Source organism: Carassius carassius, chromosome 13 (genome assembly GCF_963082965.1).
Source record: "Carassius carassius chromosome 13, fCarCar2.1, whole genome shotgun sequence".
NCBI lineage: Eukaryota > Metazoa > Chordata > Actinopteri > Cypriniformes > Cyprinidae > Carassius > Carassius carassius.
Window position 1 is genome coordinate 24,237,214 of NC_081767.1, and position 21,632 is coordinate 24,258,845.

Below are 21,632 nucleotides of genomic sequence, written 5' to 3' on the forward strand. Positions count from 1 at the left end.
AGTGCTATATGGCCAGCTATAACTAGGTCAGCGCTCTGCTGGAGACCAGAAGAAACGCTTTAAAGACCAAATGAAAACAGTGCTTAAGAGGTGCAAAATAAAACCTGGGGACTTGGAGAACATGGCTGCTGACCGAAACACCTGGCGGCAGCAGTGTCTAGATGGGACCCAAGCACTGGAGGAGGAAAGGACAGTTAGGAGACAACAAAGAAGGATCAGGAGAAACACACCCATAAATACCAGTAACACCAATAGCATGTATATATGCCCCACCTGCAATAGAACCTGTGTATCCAGGATCGGATTATTCATCCATCAGAAAACTCACCGTTAAAAGACAGAAGTGGACGTCATCATCGGATTCTATGGACAACCGCAAGTGTGTGTGTGTGTGAAATATAAAATCTTGTTCTAAATATAAACCAGTTTTAACCTCTTGAGACCCAGAAAAAAAGTTTTTTTCATGTCATTACTTTGTTTAGAGTGTAAGAAAGAAAAAAAAGAAAACATTTTGAAAAATTATATTATATGCTTATTTTATGTTATGCAATGTCTCCTATATATATATATATATATATATATATATATATATATATATATATATATATATACACTGTTTCTAATTTGCATATTAATGTGTTCTTGGGGCAACATGTAATTTAGAAAATAAGTATAATAATAAGCAAAATTTTTATAATAATGTATAATTTTGCATAGGAATATTGAAACTAATTCCCCTGTTCATATGTTGTGTCTCCCAAAATGCGTAATAAACATGCTTTTAGTCCTAGTGTCCTCAGTCCTCCTTAGTCCTACAGTGGACATGTATGAAATCGATGTGCTGTTTCGTAACATAATGTCATATTTTGATTTGAAACCCCATTACATTTTCCCGAGATGTTGTTTATGACACACAGTTAAAAAAAAATTGTCAGATTTAAATGATAATTACAAAATATTTCCATATTTCCATAAGAGTGTTACATTTGATCACTAAATTAATATCAGCTATTTTTAAAGACCAAGCCGTCATGGTGAAAAGCCCTGAATGTGCTCTGTACATGACATACAGACTTAAAAATGTGACATGCATTCTCAGAGAAATTCACTAAAATATAATGTCCACAACAGAGGACAAAAGTCTATTCGTCCCAAGAGGTTAACATAAAATTATATAGGCTTAAATAAAAATTACATTTATAATATAAAATACATTAAAATAAAATGATATTTTTTTATCTAGAAATATATAAAACTATATTAATAAATATATTTATTATTACATTATTATGTATTATTGTATTTTTATTTATATTATATTATATAGAAGGAACTATAGCAGAAGGATTCTGGACAGTTCAGATCTGCGGCACTTTTCACGAGCTTTAAGCGCATGCGCGCTGAAGTGAGCGTGACTTGTTCTTCAGAATGCTACAACTGTGGATTTGAGAGGAAAATAAATTAACAGGTTATTCGAAATTATGCACTTTCCTCAGTGCGTGTTGAACCAGTAAAGTAAGTCAAGTCGTTTGGTTTATGAGGCTAAAAAATAAATGATTGACGCTAAACGAAATAAACTGCTTCTAACTGTATTTATTTCCGCTAGCATGCTTGCTAAACGAGCTGAGTCTACACAGTAACGTTACATTATTGTAAGATGTGCTCCGACACGGTTTTACATTATGACAGTAAAATAATCGTTTAGAAGATGCATTATTTATATATCAATTAAAAGTCTGAATGAAACTCGATAACTCATTTAATGACAGCGAAATACAAAAGCAACCTTTAAACTACAGGAGATCTGGAACATGATGTACTCATAAACTAAACATCTAGCACGATTACAAATTCCATCTCCGATTTGATCTTACTTACTGTAGCCTACAGTTAATTTCCACATTATTTAAAAAGAATTTGCAGTTCATATAAAGAAATAAGTATTTGTTTCTTAATCCTGAGGTCATGCCCTGTAATAGAGTAAACTAAATAAAAAAATTTCTGTTTTTGTGTGCAGTAATGCTGTAGAAATACTCATCCACTATGCTGAGTCGCCTTCAGGAACTCAAAAAGGAAGAGGAGACTCTACTGAAAGTTAAAATCATGCTGCAAGATCAGCTCAACAGACTTAAGGTAAGAACCATCATATGTAAATATTAAATTGTGGTCTCTATCAATAAAACTGACTAAAACAGTCTTTATGTTCATCAGTTTGAGGAAGGGACTCTGAAGTCAATGATAAATGCTCAGTCTGAAGAAAGCCCAAATGAAGTATCTGCCCCTGAGGTAAATAAACAAAAGGACAACACAAAAACAAGAAAAACCACTATTTTAAACACTGGTGATGCTTATTAAGGAGTAGTACACTTGCAATATTTAATATTACTAATAAGTATATAATATTTTGTGCTCCTATTTTCTGTTATCATTTCTGTTAACCTGATATTTTTGTTTAATGTATTTTATTTCTTTCATGAAACACTAGGCAGAATTTCCAAGCTTGCCTTTCATACAACAAATGTGATTAGTGATTTATATAGCAAAACTCCATAATGGAAAAAAGCATCATAAATTCACATTTGTGGTCAAGCATGTTAAAACTCGCTGCATCATGACACAATCAGGTCAGAACAAAACAAAATTAAATTATGATAAAGTTTTCTGATTTACTGTACACTACCATTCAAAACTTTGAGATCAGTTAGGTTCCGATATGGTTCTTTAACACCCAGTTACAAGATGACAAATGACAAATTATGAAATACTGTATGTATGTGTATATATATATATATATATATTTATATATATATGTATATATATTTGTTGTGCACAGGTGGAAGTCAACCTAGACGATGAGACTGAGATCAATCAGACCAAACTAATATTAAGTGCGCAAACAGACTATGACATGGAAGAAGAAGAGGAGGAGGAAGAGGATGATGACGAGGATGATGATGCAGATGGCGACCTCGATATGGTGCTAGAAGATGAGGAAGACGACGATGACTACTGACTGTGCCTGCAAAGACAGCCTTATCATTTACTCCTTGTTTAGGTGTGTAGTCTGCACATTTGGCATGCTGATAGAGACTACAAATGTCTCTCCGTCTTAGATTGGTGTTGCTTTAGATAAACTGTTGGTTCACCCATCTGTAAAATCCTCCAGAAGTATGTGTAGCACAAATACAACTCCTTCTATTACTGTGCTGTTGGCCAAGCCTGCACTTTATGTGTTTTTTAAACACATATAAATGAAAGATTGCACCAATTCTATTTCATGGTGTTCACCGAGTGATGCTGTACCATATAGGCTTTATTTAATATTCTATTGTATTGCTTTCAGATTGAATTCATTATTATTATGATGCTGATGATAAGTATTGTGTAAGTTCATTTGTGAAGTAGCAGAGGTATTTTTTCCTATTTGGATGACTGTGTGGAATAGGTTGTGTATGCATGGGCATGACAATTGTTCTAGCTGAGCTAGTATTATAACTTTTTGTACTTCAGGTTCAGCATTGTTAATGTACAGAGAGTTAGAGAAAAGCCTCTTTTCTGCTGATTTTGAAGAAGGTGCTTAGTGTAATGGCATTTAAAAACACTTAGACTTAGCACTGCTTCTTTAACAGAGTGATGCAGTTTGTTTGGTTGGGTGTTTTGGTGTTGCCTTGATGTAAGTGTATGACGTGTGAATGATTTTTTTACATTACACCTAATAAAGGTACATGCTAATAAAGGCAAGTATGATGATCAGGCAGCCGCATTTCCTCTGTTGGCCAGTATTATTAATCTAATAAAGTACAGTTTCTGTGACAGTAGACTTCTGCTCCTTCGCATCCACAACATGAACCTGCAATGCAGTAAAACACTTCCAGCATTCGCCATTTTCTAATAAGCTGTTAACAATGTACTACACTTTACAAAAAGACTAGAAAAATGAAGCCACAATAATAGATAAAAATATATGTAAATTCTTATAACCGTAAGAATGTTTAATATTTATATATTCTTAAGGTGCAGAATGGATTGTTTTAGAAATATGTAGGCTAGGTCCTCTATATATATATATATATATATATATATATATATATATATATATAGTACAAATTAAATGTTAAAATATATATTACTATTATATTTTTAATGATGTTTATATATATATATATATAAAGTACAGATCAAAAGTTTGGACACACCTCATTCAAAGAGTTTTCTTTATTTTCACGACTATGAAAATTGTAGAATCACACTGAAGGCATCAAAACTATGAATTAACACATGTGGAATTATATATGGAATTATATACATAACAAAAAAGTGTGAAACAACTGAAAATATGTCATATTCTAGGTTCTTCAAAGTAGCCACCTTTTGCTTTGATTACTGCTTTGCACACTCTTGGCATTCTCTTGATGAGCTTCAAGAGGTAGTCACCTGAAATGGTCTTCCAACAGTCTTGAAGGAGTTCCCAGAGATGCTTATCACTTGTTGGCCCTTTTGCCTTCTGTCTGCGGTCCAGCTCACCCCTAAACCATCTTGATTGGGTTCAGGTCCGGTGACTGTGGAGGCCAGGTCATCTGGCGCAGCACCCCATCACTCTCCTTCTTGGTCAAATAGCCCTTGATGCCTTCAGTGTGACTCTACAATTTTCATAGTCATGAAAATAAAGAAAACTCTTTGAATGAGAAGGTGTGTCCAAACTTTTGGTCTGTACTGTATATATATATATATATATATATATATATATATATATATATACAGGGCCGGCCCTGACCAATTTGCTGCCCTAGGCAAGATTTTACCTGGCGCCCCATGCATCACAGCCCATTTCACCCTGTCATTGTGTTCATGATTTAGCATATATTTATATATATATATATATATATGTATATATATACACACACACACACACACACACATTACAGCAGAACTGTTTCCAACACTCATAATAAATCATCATATTAGAATGATTTCTAAAGGATCATGTGATAGACCGGATGTCACATGTGACACTGAAGAATGGAGTAATGATGCTGAAAATTCAGCTTTGCATCACAGAAATAAATGATAATTTAAAGTATAATAAATTGAAAACAAATTATTTTAAATTGTAATAATATATCACAATATTAAATTTTTTTCTGTATTTTTGATCAAATAAATGCAGGCTTGATGAGCAGAAGAAACTTCTTTCAAAAACATTAAAAATAGTAATGTTTCCAAACTTTTGGCCTGTACTGTATCCCCCCAAAACTGCACAACTGTAGAGTAAAACATTAATAAAAAAGTGATAATAAAAAATGCGTCTTAAAACTTACATGATTGTACAAAATCACAGTCTGGGGACTCAGAACTCAGAACAACTGCTAACATTAAGTTTAAGGTAAAAATAACTGCCATGAAATTATAGTATCTTACTCCTATGCAATAAATTGTTCTTTCACTACATCTTTTACCTCTGTCTTTATCCTCTTCTCTTCTTTTTGGCACTGTATCTATCGCAGACTATGCTCATTTATAATGTGTCATTTAAATTCGGCCTTCCGTTACAATCAGGAAACTTTCACCGTGTCTAGAACTGGCGCGAGCTGCCAGGCCCGTTTCTACAAGCTGTGTGTTAACAAAAGCAGTGCTGTCTACATTGGATGTGGCGTCGGGCACGCTACACAACAAATTACCAACAACTGATCGTGCGCGCGCTCTGTTTCTGACGCACTTCAAGCACTGAAGATTGAAGAGCGGGACTTTTTTTTTTCTTTGCTTTATTTGGTAGTATTTCGAATTAATGGTTTTTAAATAGTAGCCTATTATTAAAAAAAAAATATGTAAAAAAAAAAAAAAAAAAAATTCACTTGTTCACTCATTCTGGCGCCCCTATGGATGAGTGGCGCCCTTAGCATTTGCCTATACCGCCTATGCCGCGGGCCGGCCCTGTATATATATTTAATGTGCCACAACAGTAGATAAATATATATATTCTTATAACTTTAAGAATGTTTAATAATTAAAATGTATATATTCTTAATGTGCAAAAGAGTGCTAAAATGTTTTAGAACTAATTAAATATATATGTATATGCTCTTATATACAATGCAAATGCACACTGGGGTCATGGGACCACCTTTGGTACAGCAGAGTGCTTTGTCACACAAGCTGAACAGTAACATGCTTTGTATGGCAAACCTGCAAACTTCAAAGTTGGATGTGGGATAGATTTCTTTGGTTTTAATTTCCATTCCATGTCCATCAGGAATCAGTGCAAATTCTGTGAGAGGTATGTTCAAATCAAAAGTATGAGTGCAAATTTATTTTATTTTTTTCGGATGTTGGAAAATTATGTTTTGGTAATTCATTACTGGGCAAATGGCATTGTTTCAGCAACTGAAGAATTGAATCATGTCTAGTATTTGAGTAACTCTCAGATCAGGAGAGCGTGGTGCTGATGAGAGTCACTGAACTGGAGCTGAGATCTGGAATATGATGCTGTCACACCGTGTTGGACGAGCGTGTCATGTGCTGTGCTGTGTTGTGTCTGTCTGCGGCTGAGGACTTCGACTGGTCAGCAAACAACCACGACTCCTTCTATTATGGCACTTTTCCAAATGGTATGAGCCCACCATTACCATACGGATTCTTTTCTGAGCCACTATGGGCTCTTTGGGATATTAATTGATCTGCATGGATATCAATGATAAAAGTTAAATAATAATACTTCAATTTAGACTTCACATGAAAGAATTTTTAAAGGGGTCATAATCTGCCTTTTTTAATATTATTTTGTACTGTTCTCTGAAGTCCACTCATAATGTTATAAGCATTTTGTATTTGGCAGATTGGTTTTAATAACTGTTTTTAGACTAATAAGAAGGTTTTGAGTTCTGAGACTAATCGGATGTTTTTATAGTACAATGACCTTTTATTTGTCGAAAGATCAAGGGAATTTTGATTTCTCAGTTCATCACCCCCTTTCACTTGTCAGGATTTTTGTGGGGTGCCGGTAGTTCAGCCTATCAAACAGAAGGAGCCTGGGACAAAGATGAGAAAGGACTGAGCATCTCATAAGAAGGGATAGACGTTTTTAAATAATACTGGAGACTCTTCATGTGAGGGATACTACAAAATCAAGGTGACCATAATGGTTCCTGCTATGATATTGACTATGAAATGCCCCAGCTGAAATGCAACATTTCTGCTTCATTTTCTTGTATAGGATGATATTTCATTGATGAAAGAGCTGAATCTGAATCACTATCGGTTCTCTATCTCCTGGCCCAGGATCATGCCAACTGGAATCAGGTGTAAGTATCTGTACTGCTGGCTCTACGTCAGACATCTGTTATTAATAATTCCCATTATATTTGATCTCCACTTCTGTGCATTTACAGCTGACCATGTGAATGAAAAAGGAGTGAAGTACTATGGAGATCTTATTGATGAGCTGCTTGAACACAATATCACTCCCATTGTGACCCTTTATCATTGGGACCTGCCACAGGTGTGTATTCCTGCATACATCCAATAGGCCTATTAATAGCGTTATTTAATACATTCTGATTAATTAAACCTCTCTTAGAAGGTTTTGATGAATAGATCTAAAATGTCATATTTAACTTGAATTAAAACAAGGATGTGAGGCAGCAGACTCTTCAGTGGGCTCTGTTTTATTTGTTGAGTAATAATAATAATAATAATGCCACGTTACAAAAACAGTTGAAAACAAGACAGTAGATACAGCTGGATAAAACAAAATAATGGTAATAATGGATTAGTCTGTAACCTTTTTAAGGAAAGTTTTATCATCATGTCTGTACATTCTGGACAGGTTTTACAAGAGAAATGTGGTGGATGGCAGAACATCAGCATGATTAATTATTTCAATGACTTTGCCCGTCTTTGCTTTGAACGCTATGGGGACCGTGTCAAATACTGGATAACTTTTAACAACCCTTGGGTATGCTCAATCTATTCATCTCTAGCTAATATCAACAAATTATATTCCTTAGGGCTTCTGCCGTCTGCTCAACTTTATAAAGGTGCACAAACGCTTTTATTGTTTAAAAGGCACATATTTTTCATATCATTTCCTCGCGCTGAATCATGATCTTGTTTCATTAATAATATATATCTATATTAGTAATTCCTTTGCATCATGTCAGGAATTGACAATTCTTGAATTATGCTCTTTGACCTTCTAAAGACTCAATATGGGAACCCCATGATCTACATCACTGAGATAGGGGTCTCAGAGAAGATGATGTGCACAGAACTGTGTGATGACTGGAGGATTTATGACAGTATTACAAGGCTTACATCAATGAGATGCTCAAAGGTAACAGTCCAAAAATTAGTCAAGGGATGGGTCACCCAAAAAATGGAAAACCTGTCATCATTTACTTGTGACTTACTTTCTTCTGAGGAACACGAAAGAAGATCTTTTGAAGAATGTGTAAACTGTTTTTGTCCATATAATGGAATTCAATGGGGTACAAAAAAATATTGGACCCCATTAATCATTATATGGACAAGAAAAATAAAAGAGAAATTTTTCAAAACATCTTTTGTGATCTACAGAAGAAAGAAAGTCATACAAATTTGGGATGGAACGGCATAATGGTGGTGAGTAAATGATGACAGAATTGTCATAAATGATGATGTATTTTATTTGTCGTCTTCCTGCAGCTATCAAGGATGGAGTGAATTTGAAGGGCTACATTGCTTGGTCCCTTCTGGACAAGTTTGAGTGGGATGAGGGCTATTCAGAGAGGTTCAGCCTGTATTATATGGACTTCAGGAACAAAAATAAGCCTTGCTACCCCAAGGCCTCTGTTCAGTTCTACAAACGCATCATTAAGTCCAATGGATTTCCCAATCAGAGAGAGGCATCTATTTTGTTGTATAGTCATAATCACCTAGTCCTAGAGATATATAAAAAAGTAGCAGTTTAATTTACTTATGTTTTCTGTTTTATATATTACAAGGACTCAAGCTAAATCATAAGTCTATCTATCAATCTGTATAATATATATCTATATATAAATACAATACTCAAAAGACTACAAACCTGTGGAGGGAACCGAAACAGTTACATAATAAAGAGCTTTTATTTTTATTTTTTTAGGAAAGTGCTGTTTGCTCGCTGATCAACATTTTGAATGAACTGATTCTGCTTCAGATTGTTTGACAGCCGTCTTGTGGTATTATTTGGATTAGAGCGTCTGTTTTGGTGTTGAAACATGCTACAGTGTAAAGTCAATGAAACGTTTGCGGAGAACATTTCCATTAAAGGTAAATACACCATTTGGTTATCTACCAACAAAACGTCTTGGAGAACCCCCAAGATTAGGATGTAATTAACATATAAATGGTATTTTCTAATTATTTTTCTGTCGTCTTATATTGAACAAACTCCAATTGCCTTGGACATGTTCCAAATGTTTATTTTCAAATGATACAAACCCATATAAACCATTTTATATATAACTGTTTATATAAACTATGTATTAAAAGGTGGCGTAATTAACTGAATTCAAGTTAAATACTACATAAAAAGACAGATTACGGAATAGAATCCTGAATGGAGTGTCCATCTGTGCAAGCCTCTATCTGTAAGAGAACATTATGTATAAATGAGACAATGACTGTATGCTTTGAATCATCATCAATCAATCATCACAATAATCGTGTAGCCTTTAATCAAGAACAAATTCAATGGGAACAAATTCCTCTTGAACAGTACATGAGAACATTCCTTGTCTTCATCTGGATCTCCGCTGTTTTATTATGCTAACCGCATTTATGGTTTGACTAGGTTTCTACTTAGCCATTAGAGTCCATTGGGACTCGGTATGCTTACCATGAGAATGGATTGACAATACTGTTGGGGAGGTCTGAAACAGAGACATTTTTTCTTTGTTTGCCCCTCCAGCTAGGAGAAAATCCAAGGAAAATAAAGATCATGTAGAGATGCCAATGTTTAGACGTTGCATTAAGCGAGTTTAGTTAGATAACTAGGGTACATATAGAAGTAACTCGTTCTTTTTGGCTTGGCAAACTTCCGACAAAATCTGCGAAACATCAAAATGATTGTGTGGTGTAGGAGAAAAAAAGAACATTAAGCCAGTTACCTCCAGTTCTGGCCTACTCTGATCATAGGAAGCTGTCTTCAGAGGCCATATTCTACAAGCTACAGTGAAAGATGTTAAAATGGCTCTATAGTACATATATTATTTCATTAGGACGAACTATAACAGAGTGCAACAGTGCTCGCTAACTTTTTAATGGCATTGCTTCTGGAAGTATGTTTCCCATTTATTTATTTTTCCCCTTTTTTGCAGAGTCATAGGTAATGTAATTTTCACCAGAAAGGATTAGTTAAAATAATAATAATAATGTGGGCTGATAGCTTCAACAAAAGAATATATCATCACTGAATTTGTTTCTTTTTTTTTAAATCAATGGGAGTTTGGTACTTGTGTAACCCTACTGTTGCACTCTATTATTATAATAAATTACATACTATGTTGTCAAGTTTTCATCACAAGCAAATGCATAAGCCACAATGACATATTGCTTATGGAATGGCGAGCAGAAATTCAGTCAACATAAACTTGGTGAACTATCTGCCTCTTTAATGATAGCTTGCTTTGCTGAAGTTTTGATTATCAGCAAATAATCATCTGATTCTTTCAAAATCTTCTTAACCAGAACCTGAAAATGTTGCTATTGCTAATAGTCTAATAGAACTTTTAATGAATCACACTGAAACATTTTCCATCAAAAAGAACAGCTTTATATTGTATGTGCTGTATAATCCTCAAACAAACAATGGAAGTGTATAAACTAAAAAAATACTTGATGTGGATGGCATGCTGCCCTTTTGTTTATAACCCAGTTAACTGAATTGTGCTGCTTTATTGTGAGCTTACACATAGGCCCTCAAATGGGTTAATGTGTCCTGCTGCTGTCCTAAGATTATTTCTCTCTTCATTAGAGGAACAGCGGAATACAGCTGCCAATATTCTAAGGCTTATTCATGGTAAGCCATCACACCCACACACAACAGCTGGAAAAGAACTATAGTAACCCTTTGAGTTCTCTGTTATGCAAAAGCAGTTTGAAACTGGGCTATGCTGTTATGTTTGGGCTGCTAAGCACGTTTGTGTGTGTACATTTCAGATCCTTTACCCAGCCACATGGAGATGGCGACTGAGGTTGTGGTTCCCACTGTGTGCACCCTCTGCATTTTGATCAGTGCTGTCTTTCTCATATTCCTACTCCGCAAACGAAACTAACTCACAATTTTAAAGGAAACAAACAAAACAAAAACTGGATTTGGCACTTGTTTCTTGGTTAATACTATATTTTGCATAGGTTAAGGATACTATGCTGAAATGATATAGGCAAATAGTCATCTGGTTTTGGAAATTTATATGTGGACTAAACTAGCTGCCTTAAACCCAGTTGAATACCTTAGACATCTGCTAACTGAAGTGGCTGTACATACACTCCCGTTCATAACTTTGGGGTAAGAAAAAAGTTTATTTTTTTTAGTTTTTTTTGGGATACTTTTGGAATGGATTAAAATTGACTGTTTGTGAAGTTATTTCAAAGGGGTCATATAATGCTACTTGCACTTTTACAAGTTGTACACAACCACCCTATAATGAATACTGTTTCTGACTGTATTATCAAATAAATGTAGCATTGGTGACATTAAAATTAATGACCCCAAACTTTTTAACAGTATTGTGCACAAGTAAATTAAAACCACTGCATTAAAAATAAATAAATAAATAAATAAACAATGTAAATATGGACTTTATTTCTTTTCTATGAAATAAATATTGTAATTTTCTGAGAATTTATTTCCATTAAATGACATCTTACTGTTGTTAAGTGAAGCTTATGAGACTACAGCTCACCATGGTCCTGTAGTAAGACTTCTTATTTTCTCCGTTCACAGACTCATCCAAGAATACATCTGCATGTGTGTGACCAGATAAATTTAATGTAATTTGGTTTCAACAAAAACAACAAAAAAAAGACAAAAAAAATAAAGAAAACAAAAAAAGCCTGTGACTTCACCTAAGTCAAAACTGATGTGGTCTACTAGGGCCCTGTCACTGAGATACAGTGCTGTCTTAACTTCCTTTGACCCCTGTCTACTCCATTGCCCAAAGAGAATGGCCGCTCCCTGAGAGAATACCATAAAACAATATTAATTCATACTTATAGATGTAATTCGCTGTTTAGTACATCTTACATCAACTGGAAATATTATAGATAGAATATAGCAGCTTATGAAAAAATGCAGCACCTTCTCACTTCTCATAAAAGTAGCTAATGAGTGCAGGCTTAATTTGCAGCTGGAAGACATGGCTCTCATCATAGTTGGATGTTTTGTAGTATTGCAAACAGGACCTGATTTTAGATATTACGATTAGAACACTCTTATTCTCTTGCAATGCACCATCAAGGGATATGCAGTGCTCTCTGATAAAAAAATAAATGCCCTCTAAATCATAAATCACAATTTCTTGTGAAAAAAAAAAAGATAACTTACTGAGTGAACAGGAAGATGCGATCTTGAGGAAGACTGAGGAAAGTGCTGCAGGTGCCCAGGATCTCCAGCAGGTGGTGCAGTTTCCTCACTCTTATCACCTGCTCCTGCAGGTCCACCTCTGTGTCCAAACAGTAACTCTAAAAATTTAAGATAAATGTATAAACCACCCCAGTACATGCTAGTATTCACCTAAATAAAAAATAAAATAAAAAATTAAGTGTTTCCTACCAAATAGTTGAGAGTTGTGAGTTCCTTTCCTAAAAATAATAAAAAGGAGAATTAACTAGATTTCATTTTGAACTGTATAAATTAATGTACCAACAAGGTAGTTGATAAAGTCTTTCCTGATCTTGTCCAGGCCGAGCTCCAGCAGCATATTAGCGGGTGAGAGGCCAGTGAGAGGCTAACACAGTCCTGTCTATCTGCTGCTGGTACAACTGCAGGATCAGCTTACTGAGAGTACTATTGCTGTCTTTGTGGATCTAAGGCGAAAAATACACTCATTACACCATTTTTAAATATTTATGCTGAAAAAAAGATGTTATTTCATATTTATTCACATAATTGTTAAAACAGACATGGAGCTGCACGCAGCCATGGTTTGATTTTACCAGGTTTCACTGCTTTGACAACTATTTTCAGGCATTCTGTTATGTCATGAAGTTACACCTATAAGGGAAAAAAAACATATATATAAAATTTGGTTACAGTAAAAGATGTTTTTCTGCATTTCCTGAAGAAATGGATTAATCTCACTGTAATCACTACAGCTGCTATACTGTACACTCTATGAGTGCTCTGGTCAGGTCCACTGCAGACTGAATCTCCATTGGTTCCAACCATTCAGTTTCTCTAAACCCTCTGCCAGAGTCTAGTCAAACTTTTTAAAACAAAAGCAGTACATGCTGATGACATGAAAATAATTATATTACATATTAATTATAATATGATATAATATAGTGTTAAACCTTTCTCTATCTAGAATAAATTTATTGTTTTATAACAGGAGTCAATAATTTGTTTATTACAGGAAAACCATTGTTATTGTTAACAAACTATTTAAAATAGAATTCATTCATTGAAATAAAGCTGAAACAACATAAAATATACTTATTAGATGACAGACTTAAAATGCTTAAATGAAAAGACTTCAAATAAGCTGAAATACAAAAATGACAACAACTAAATGTATTAACAAATAACAACATTACTAAAAACCTTTAACTAAAATTAAAAAACACCTAAAAATATAAAAACAAAATCTAATTCACATAAAATGTAATAGAACACTGAAATTGCACTGTATAGGAAACACAATTAATTTCAAACACTCACCAGAAGGAACTCCATCTCTCCATAGGTCTGATACAATGGACTCCTTATGCCTCCAACTGTGACTTTAATATTCTGTAAATAGCAAAAAAAAAAAAAAAGCTACACAAAATACTTAGTAACCTCAATACTAAGTTAGTATCGATACATATTATTATGATCAAAACGGATTAATTGGGACTAAAGTGTCAAAGGGAACTAGATGTGGCACTGTTGCTGACCAGAGATGCTTTAGCAGACAAGGAAGGACACTCCAAGACTTTCTCCACATTGTTCCACGTGAGACTGCTCTGGGACTCAAACATCATGCTCTCCTCTTTTAAGGGGCAAAACAGGTTGTACTGTGCATAGCCTTTGGTTGTCACCTGAAAGAAAAAAACATATATAAGTATCTTAACAGACACTTAACATTGAGAAACCTATAGGAGCTAAATGACAAAAAATGATTACTGTAGAAGGACGATGTCTTTTCTCGTGCGCTTGTTTTAGCTCATCCAATGTGGACCTGAAATACATTGTCTCTGTTTACAAAGAGAAATCTTTTTATGGGTACTTATCTCTTTAAGTAATGAATTAGTAAGAAATGAGGACTACTACCTTTGCAGCTGACTGTATACAGTTTGACACCGCTGGTTTTGTTCCCACTTTAGACAGTTTCTACTCCAAGCCAGACGGTGGCACATGGGTCTGATTTGTCACAGCGGACCCAGAGAGTGTGCAGAGTCCCTGGGGCTTCTACCCGGGGCATGTTGGGGTTGTGAGCCATGGTGTACCACGACAACAGCTGCCTAGTTAAAGAAAGGAAGTAAAAATAATTCTTTATTATTGTGCTCACCATTCTTAAGGGAAAAATAATTATCCAATCATACTAAGAAGCAGCTTCTTTCACCTTTCAGAACAGAGAGAGGCTGAGGTCCTAGATCTTGCTCCACTTTAAAGACTGGTTTCAGCTGTAGTTTCTGTAGCTTCAGGTTCACACTTTGGCTGCTTTTCATTGAATAGGTTCACAAGTTATGTAATGTTTATTGTTAAGAAGAATAGCACATGATGGGGGGCATCACAAACTGACTTACTGCTTTCTCAGACGAGGCTGGTTTCCACAGACTATGTCGTGCAAAAGCTTTTCCTTCTCCACCAGAAGTACTGAAATATCATCCTGAAATAAATAAATACATTTTAACACGCATGACTAAACATCTTTTCTATTAATCTGCATCCATATTAGTTTTACCATATACGTGCAGTTCTCTTTATTTTCATTTTGACGCAACCTAAAACAAGCAAGGGAAGAAAACTTAAGAATAACATATCAATTACACATATGCGTATATATACTGCATAGACATCATATAATATATGCTGTCTATGATATACTGTACGTAGCAAAACATGGAAGATCTGCTAGTTATTAGAGTTCAGTCAATCGTTATAGAAAATACAGTTTCAATAACTCACTTCAGAAATTTAAAAAATGCGTTGGCGTCCGAAACTATGTTGGATCCCATGCCCCCCGTTTAAAAAACTAGATATAAGTAATAAATTATTTCTGTTTTAATTAAAAGCTTACAGGATTTGATTACAGCGCCTAATGTAAGTTACGTCATGAGGGTTACGTCGCAAACGTCCTTTTGTCACACATATTCTTTAAAAATATAAATATTCAAAACGTTTTTTACAGTATTATTTAAAAGAAAGATTAAATTAATGAAATCCTGAAAAAAATATTTGAATGAATTACTTGAAAGTAGATCCATATGACCCATCCGCCAGCTCCCACTGCTTAAATAGTTCCTAAACATGCTGCCACGTTTATTATGTCATCGCATGTCTCTTGTTGCAAATCATTGTCATTAAAATAATAAATGATGCAGATTAATTTTATAACTAAATCAAGATCATGTTTATAAAAGTAAGATTTTGCCTGAAATAAAGCACAGACTTAGGCGGAAATGACACATGTCGGATGGATATGCAAGTGCCGGTGGAGTGTTTCATTCTTCCTTTTCTTCCGTGGCCGCCATCGAGTTAGGAGCGTGGTTCCTGGCGAGCCGTGAACATTTACTATAATGGTGAGCGCAGTGAATGTTGTTTTTACCGCCTTAAGCGCGTTTTTAATAAAGCTTTTTCGTTACATTATTTTACTTTCATATAAGTCATCACTTGGTAGTTTTTCGATGAAAATATCACCGCTTAGCCACTATGCTCGCACTACAGTGGCTACAGGAGCCATTTTGAGTGCGGAGTGTATACACGTGTAGTCATGATTTGGCAGATAACTGTTTAGGGGTGATTACCTCGAAATTCAGTTACTTTTTTAAATTAATACTATTCCGTTCTTTTATAAAACCTGATGTGTTACCTAAACAGAATTGAACAGCTTTGATATTAGATGTAAGGACATGTCAGCTTGCGTGTTATGGCCTAGTTATACGAATGAACATAGGCCGTTCAGTTTAGGTGTGCGATAGACAAGGTTTGAAGTGGTTTTAGTCTTTAATTCATTCTCATGAAAGTAAAAAGAAAAATTAGACACAAAGCAAGTCATAAAAGTAAGAGCAACCATAGGATAAGTAAATTATATCACAGTTTTATTTTTTCACTAATGGACAGCAGTTTCCTACTTACTCTATAGCTATATTATTTGCATCTTTTTTATTTATTTTTATCTGGTACTCTTGCTATGATGGTGTAATTTGCGTCCTACTCCGTGTTGAGTGACAGTTGCCTGCTGTCTCATGCTGGCACAGATGGTTGAAGAAAAACAGAGACTGAGCAAGATTAAGTGTTGTAATTGATGAATAAACTTGTGAGTGGAGATAAAAGTAATTCATATTTCTGTTTTTGTTGTTTTAGGCTTGTGCCCGACCATTAATCTCTGTCTACTCTGAGAAAGGGGAGACATCCGGCAAAAATGTGGTTCTGCCTGCAGTGTTCAGGGCTCCAATCCGCCCTGATGTTGTGAACTTTGTGCATACCAACATGCGCAAGAACAAGCGCCAGCCCTACGCTGTCAGTGAACTGGCTGGTGAGTGTTGATTTAAATCCACATTGTTGAAATGTAATTTCAGTGATGATATTCCACTTCGAGGTCCGTGTTTCTGACAACTGATTATGCTGGAAGTTCTGAGAGGCATTTGTCTGTTTGTCATATATTTTATACTATGGTATGACATGATCAAATATAACTTGAAGATATTGTGTTGTTTCAGGTCACCAGACCAGTGCAGAGTCATGGGGCACAGGAAGAGCCGTTGCCCGTATCCCTCGTGTGCGCGGTGGTGGCACCCACCGCTCCGGACAGGGTGCTTTCGGAAATGTATCCTGAACTATCACAATATTTACTTTAAAAAAACTTGTCAAATCTTGATTATTAGCAACCCTTGCTGTGATGGTGTAATTTGCGTCCTACTCTGCGCACAGCGACAGTTGCCTGCTGTCTCATGCTGGTGTGGAAGGCTGACGAATATCAAGTCTGAGCTGGTTCACAGATGTATACTTAAAAATTTAAGTCCTGTTCACACAAACAGAAATGTTCAGTATAAAAACTTTTTTTTTTTTTTTTTTTAAGTAAACAGCAGTAGGTAAATACAGTGCTTACCTCAGTTACTACGATATGATACTACCTGTTTTCAAACAGCTGCTCAGAATTTTGTTTTCGCTATGGTGTTCATCAAATATCTCCTAAAAGAAGAGCACAGAGACATGAGAGCCACTTTGTTCGTTAGTGCCACCAAATTGTATGAGGCATATGACCGTGCAAATCATTGGCTAGTTTTCTTTGCAGTGTATTGGAAAAGAGGTTAGACCCCCTTTCTATGAAGAGAAAGTCAGTCGTTGATTCAAATCAAGATGCTTATTGCATCAGATTTTTGCACTGAATATTTACCTTTGTGTGAACAGGCCTTTCGTGTGAAATAGTAACCTTGACTCAACTGTAGATGTGTCGTGGTGGTCGCATGTTTGCCCCCACAAAGACCTGGCGCCGTTGGCACCGCAGGGTTAATGTTAACCAGAAGCGTTATGCCATCTGCTCTGCCCTGGCTGCCTCTGCTCTGCCCGCTCTCGTCATGGCCAAAGGTGAGTGAATACATTGTGTCCAGAGCTTCATAGTCCTTTCATTTTCTACTAGTTGGGGTCTCCCTGGAGCCCTTATAATGAAAGTGCCTGTGTGCACTGTATATATGATGTGGGTTGCCACCTATTGGCATTCTGCTGTCAATTCAGTGCAAAAGAAACCTCAGTTTGCAGAAGGGCTGAACCAAACAGTTGGTTTTTCCCTTTCGAAGGCTGGGCACAGCATTAAATATAGAATATTTGACATTACATTTAAAAAATGTCGTTGTTGTTGTTTTCCTGACTTGTAACTAGGGTTGGGTACTGTCCGAATTGAGTCGGTACTACAGAGTGCCATTTCACGTTAAATCAATCAGTGTTCGATTTCGGTACCCGAGAATGCGTCTGGGCGCATGCGCTACAGAGAGAGAGAGAGACCCTATGACATGATGTCACCCCGCTACTCGTTCAAACAGCACACAGGGCAAGCCCAAATGTTCTGAAGTGTGGTTCCATTTCTAGGGCCGTATGGTGGTTTCTGCAAAAATGCGGACAGGATCATGGAGTCCATTTTTTAAAAATAGAATTTACTCCGTAGGAATGCCACAGAATTCACAAATTTACGGACGGGAAAAAAAAAAGGTCTGCCACTTAAAAAATAGAGTCTGTTAATATTAAAATGTAAAAAGATGGTTTAAATATGAATCCTGCATGTTCTGCTTGTCTCTGTATGTATGAATGGCAGAAACGCGGTTTTGTTTGCTAGACAAATACTGAAGCACGCGTGATGCTCGTGGTAATTTTCAGCTTCTGCGTCTCACTATATAACGGCATGAACAAACTTAATCTCCAGAGCTGCTGTGAGTCACTTTGAGAATTTTAACGCTTTGAGAAAAATAGCATCATATTGTGTACACACAGAAACTTTCTGGAAACCTGTAAAAAAATAAAAGTACAGTTTAACTTGAAACAGAAATGTATTACTCTTGTATTACTTGTTGCATTACATTACTAAGTAAGGACATGTCAGCTTGCATGTTATGAACTAGTTTTACGAATGAACATAGGCTGTTCAGTTTAGGTGTGCGATAGACAAGGTTTGAAGTGATTTTAGTCTTTAATTCATTCTCATGAAAGTAAAAAGAAAAATTAGAAACAAAGGAAGTCATAAAAGTTAGAGCAACCATAGGATAAGAAATGTATTATTCTTGTAGTACTTTTGTACAGTAATGTATATCTTTAAATATTAAATTTTCTATCAAATTTAAATACAATTAAAATTTTAAAAAGTATAAATTAACACCATTATTATTTTTTATTAATCACTGAATTGTAGGGGGAAAAAAGTTTGTAGGGCCCTATAATTCAAAATGTTGAAATTGAGACTTTTGGACTTAGTTTTTCACTGAAATGTTTTTGTAATTACACAGAGTAAAGTACCGAAAAAAGTTACTGTGTGGGCACCAAAATTCAGGTATCGATTAAAATGTAAACTGTACCCAACCCTACTGTTTCAGGTCACCGCATTGAGGAGATTCCTGAGGTCCCACTTGTTGTTGATGATAAAGTTGAGGGATACAAGAAGACTAAGGAGGCTGTACTTTTGTTGAAGAAGCTTAAGGCATGGAACGACATCAAAAAGGTGAGCTACTGTCAAACTGACTGAAAATGTTTTTACGTCTTTTACATCAAAAGCTTTACCAACATGAACTCTTTGATGCATATTTCTGGTCTCTAGGTTTATGCTTCTCAGCGTATGCGTGCTGGTAAAGGTAAGATGAGGAACCGAAGGCGTATCCAGCGTAAGGGACCATGCATCATCTACAACGAAGACAACGGTGTGACACGAGCTTTCAGAAATATCCCTGGTACGAGAAGTGATCTTGTATTTTGTGGTGATGATATCCACTTCTGGTCCGTGTTAATGAATCCTGTGATTTCAGTGGAAGATCTGATCCCTAACTGTAGGGATGTAATGATTAACCGTGAGGCGGTTGGAAATAATTCAAACTGTATGTTTTCAAATCGGTTGGGATGCCAAACAAATCCCGATACAATTGCAGTTGGAGTTTATATGAATGTATCTCTTTTGAGGGGAACTGATTGTCTTTAGAAAAGTTTCCGTGGTATTTTCTTTTCATCTTGCCTCTGAACAATGCATATCAAAGTATTGTTCATAAGCACAGCTCTGCTTTGTTTACAGCGTTAACCCAGGAAACACTTGTCATTGCTTTTCATAAGCAACACCTGTTGTCAGAGAGTGAATTTGCGTCTCATTCCGCTCGTCTGCCGTTTCGCTCACAAAACTAATGCAAGACTATTCTGTTTATGCTTCAGATTTCGAAATTCTACAATCTAATTTAGATTAAAAGCTGCTCATGCTGCATGTATGCAGCATCTTTGTTTGGATCATGATTAAAATGCAGTGGTTGCCTCTTATTTTAAATGGAAAGGGCACAGACAAAAATTGTGGGAAAATCGAATCGTGAAATCAAAATCATGAGTTGAGTAAATAGTTACATCCCTACCTGATAAGACAAATTGTGTTAATCTAGGTGGTTGCAAAATTATTAACCACATGTTCTCTTTTCCAGGCATCACACTGCAGTCCGTGAGCAGACTGGACCTGTTGAAGCTTGCTCCAGGTGGACACATCGGGCGCTTTTGCATTTGGACTGAGGGTGCATTCCGCAAACTGGATGACCTCTATGGCACTTGGCGCAAAGCCTCCTCCCTTAAAGTTGACTACAAGTAAGTTCCCTTACCCTTCGTTCTTGAGTTTGTCTGCTTGTGCTTTAAACAACAGTGATGAGCTTATACTTTGTCCGTGTTTATGAACGCAATGATAATATAAGAAGTTCTGAGGGAAAAAATAGTGTTCTGATACCCCACTTGTTCAGATGCACACCTAGATATTTAAAATATCTAAACATTGACCATTAACTTACTGCATTATGTTTCAGCTTGCCCATGCACAAAATGAACAATACAGATCTGCACAGAATCCTGAATAGCCAGGAGGTCCAGAAGGCACTTCGTCCTGCTAAGTACGTTTTTGTTACTTTGATCTCCTATATTGCCATCATAATTGAAGTGATGAGATTCCTACTTCAGGTCCGTGTTTCTGACTAATGATTGTAATGGAAGTTCTGAGCCATCTTGCTTTAAAATTCCAACTTATTTTTTAGTCTACAGTACAAGTAGAGTAACAAGATTTGATTATACAATTGCAGACACAAGATTCATCGCAGAGTGCTCAAGAAGAACCCTCTGAAGAACCTGAGGGTGATGATAAAGCTCAACCCCTATGCCAAGACAGCCCGTCGCCGTGCTATCCTGGCACACAACCCTGAAGTAAGTACCCTCCTGACCCACAAGTGTCACTAGTGTGATTACACGCTAAGCAATTTCTAAATCTGTGCATTTTGTGCAGATCAAGGCCAAGATGCTGAAACCCAAGAAGAAAAGGGTTGTGAAGAAAACCAAGGCCAAGAAGCCTGCAGCTGCACCTGCTCCAGCTCAAGCTTAGAGCTCATGAACATACTATGGAGTTCACAAATAATTTTCAAATAAAACCGCTGTTGAAAATTCAGATAAATCTGTCCTTTTTAATCAACTGAATAGCACTGCCACATTCCATCAGTTGTCATGTTAAATAAATATTTTATTATAATATACAAGTTTA

At 35.9% G+C, this 21,632-nt stretch overlaps 2 protein-coding genes, 6 non-coding genes and 2 pseudogenes across 8 annotated transcripts; 9 read left to right on the plus strand and 1 right to left on the minus strand.

The window, feature by feature from the left end:
- The first annotated feature begins 1,362 nt into the window (after positions 1-1,362).
- LOC132155681 (snRNA-activating protein complex subunit 5-like) lies at positions 1,363-3,818 on the plus strand. The gene is made up of 4 exons (XM_059564404.1): positions 1,363-1,515; positions 2,018-2,133; positions 2,212-2,286; positions 2,834-3,818. The coding sequence occupies exons 2-4, from the start codon at positions 2,044-2,046 to the stop codon at positions 3,011-3,013; spliced, it is 345 nt and encodes a 114-aa protein (XP_059420387.1). The 5' UTR covers positions 1,363-1,515; positions 2,018-2,043; the 3' UTR covers positions 3,014-3,818.
- Positions 3,819-6,511: 2,693 nt separating this feature from the next.
- On the plus strand, positions 6,512-11,291 carry LOC132155759 (lactase-like protein; annotated as a pseudogene).
- A 600-nt stretch (positions 11,292-11,891) lies between these two features.
- On the minus strand, positions 11,892-15,468 carry LOC132155760 (protein zwilch homolog; annotated as a pseudogene).
- A 339-nt stretch (positions 15,469-15,807) lies between these two features.
- Positions 15,808-21,545, plus strand: LOC132156159 (large ribosomal subunit protein uL4B-like). Its single transcript, XM_059565047.1, has 10 exons — positions 15,808-15,963; positions 16,748-16,919; positions 17,104-17,210; positions 17,833-17,971; positions 19,465-19,589; positions 19,686-19,815; positions 20,542-20,698; positions 20,911-20,994; positions 21,181-21,301; positions 21,381-21,545. Exons 1-10 carry the CDS (start codon positions 15,961-15,963, stop codon positions 21,474-21,476), a joined length of 1,134 nt encoding a protein of 377 aa, XP_059421030.1. The 5' UTR covers positions 15,808-15,960; the 3' UTR covers positions 21,477-21,545.
- On the plus strand, positions 16,571-16,669 carry LOC132156437 (small nucleolar RNA SNORD16). The gene has a single exon (XR_009437418.1). It is a non-coding gene; the product is annotated as a small nucleolar RNA SNORD16 (small nucleolar RNA).
- Positions 16,957-17,025, plus strand: LOC132156434 (small nucleolar RNA SNORD18). The gene has a single exon (XR_009437415.1). It is a non-coding gene; the product is annotated as a small nucleolar RNA SNORD18 (small nucleolar RNA).
- LOC132156436 (small nucleolar RNA SNORD16) lies at positions 17,276-17,373 on the plus strand. Its single transcript, XR_009437417.1, has one exon. It is a non-coding gene; the product is annotated as a small nucleolar RNA SNORD16 (small nucleolar RNA).
- Positions 18,063-18,193, plus strand: LOC132156438 (small nucleolar RNA SNORA35). The gene has a single exon (XR_009437419.1). It is a non-coding gene; the product is annotated as a small nucleolar RNA SNORA35 (small nucleolar RNA).
- LOC132156433 (small nucleolar RNA SNORD18) lies at positions 19,838-19,906 on the plus strand. The gene has a single exon (XR_009437414.1). It is a non-coding gene; the product is annotated as a small nucleolar RNA SNORD18 (small nucleolar RNA).
- On the plus strand, positions 21,036-21,104 carry LOC132156435 (small nucleolar RNA SNORD18). The gene has a single exon (XR_009437416.1). It is a non-coding gene; the product is annotated as a small nucleolar RNA SNORD18 (small nucleolar RNA).
- Positions 21,546-21,632: the final 87 nt, after the last annotated feature.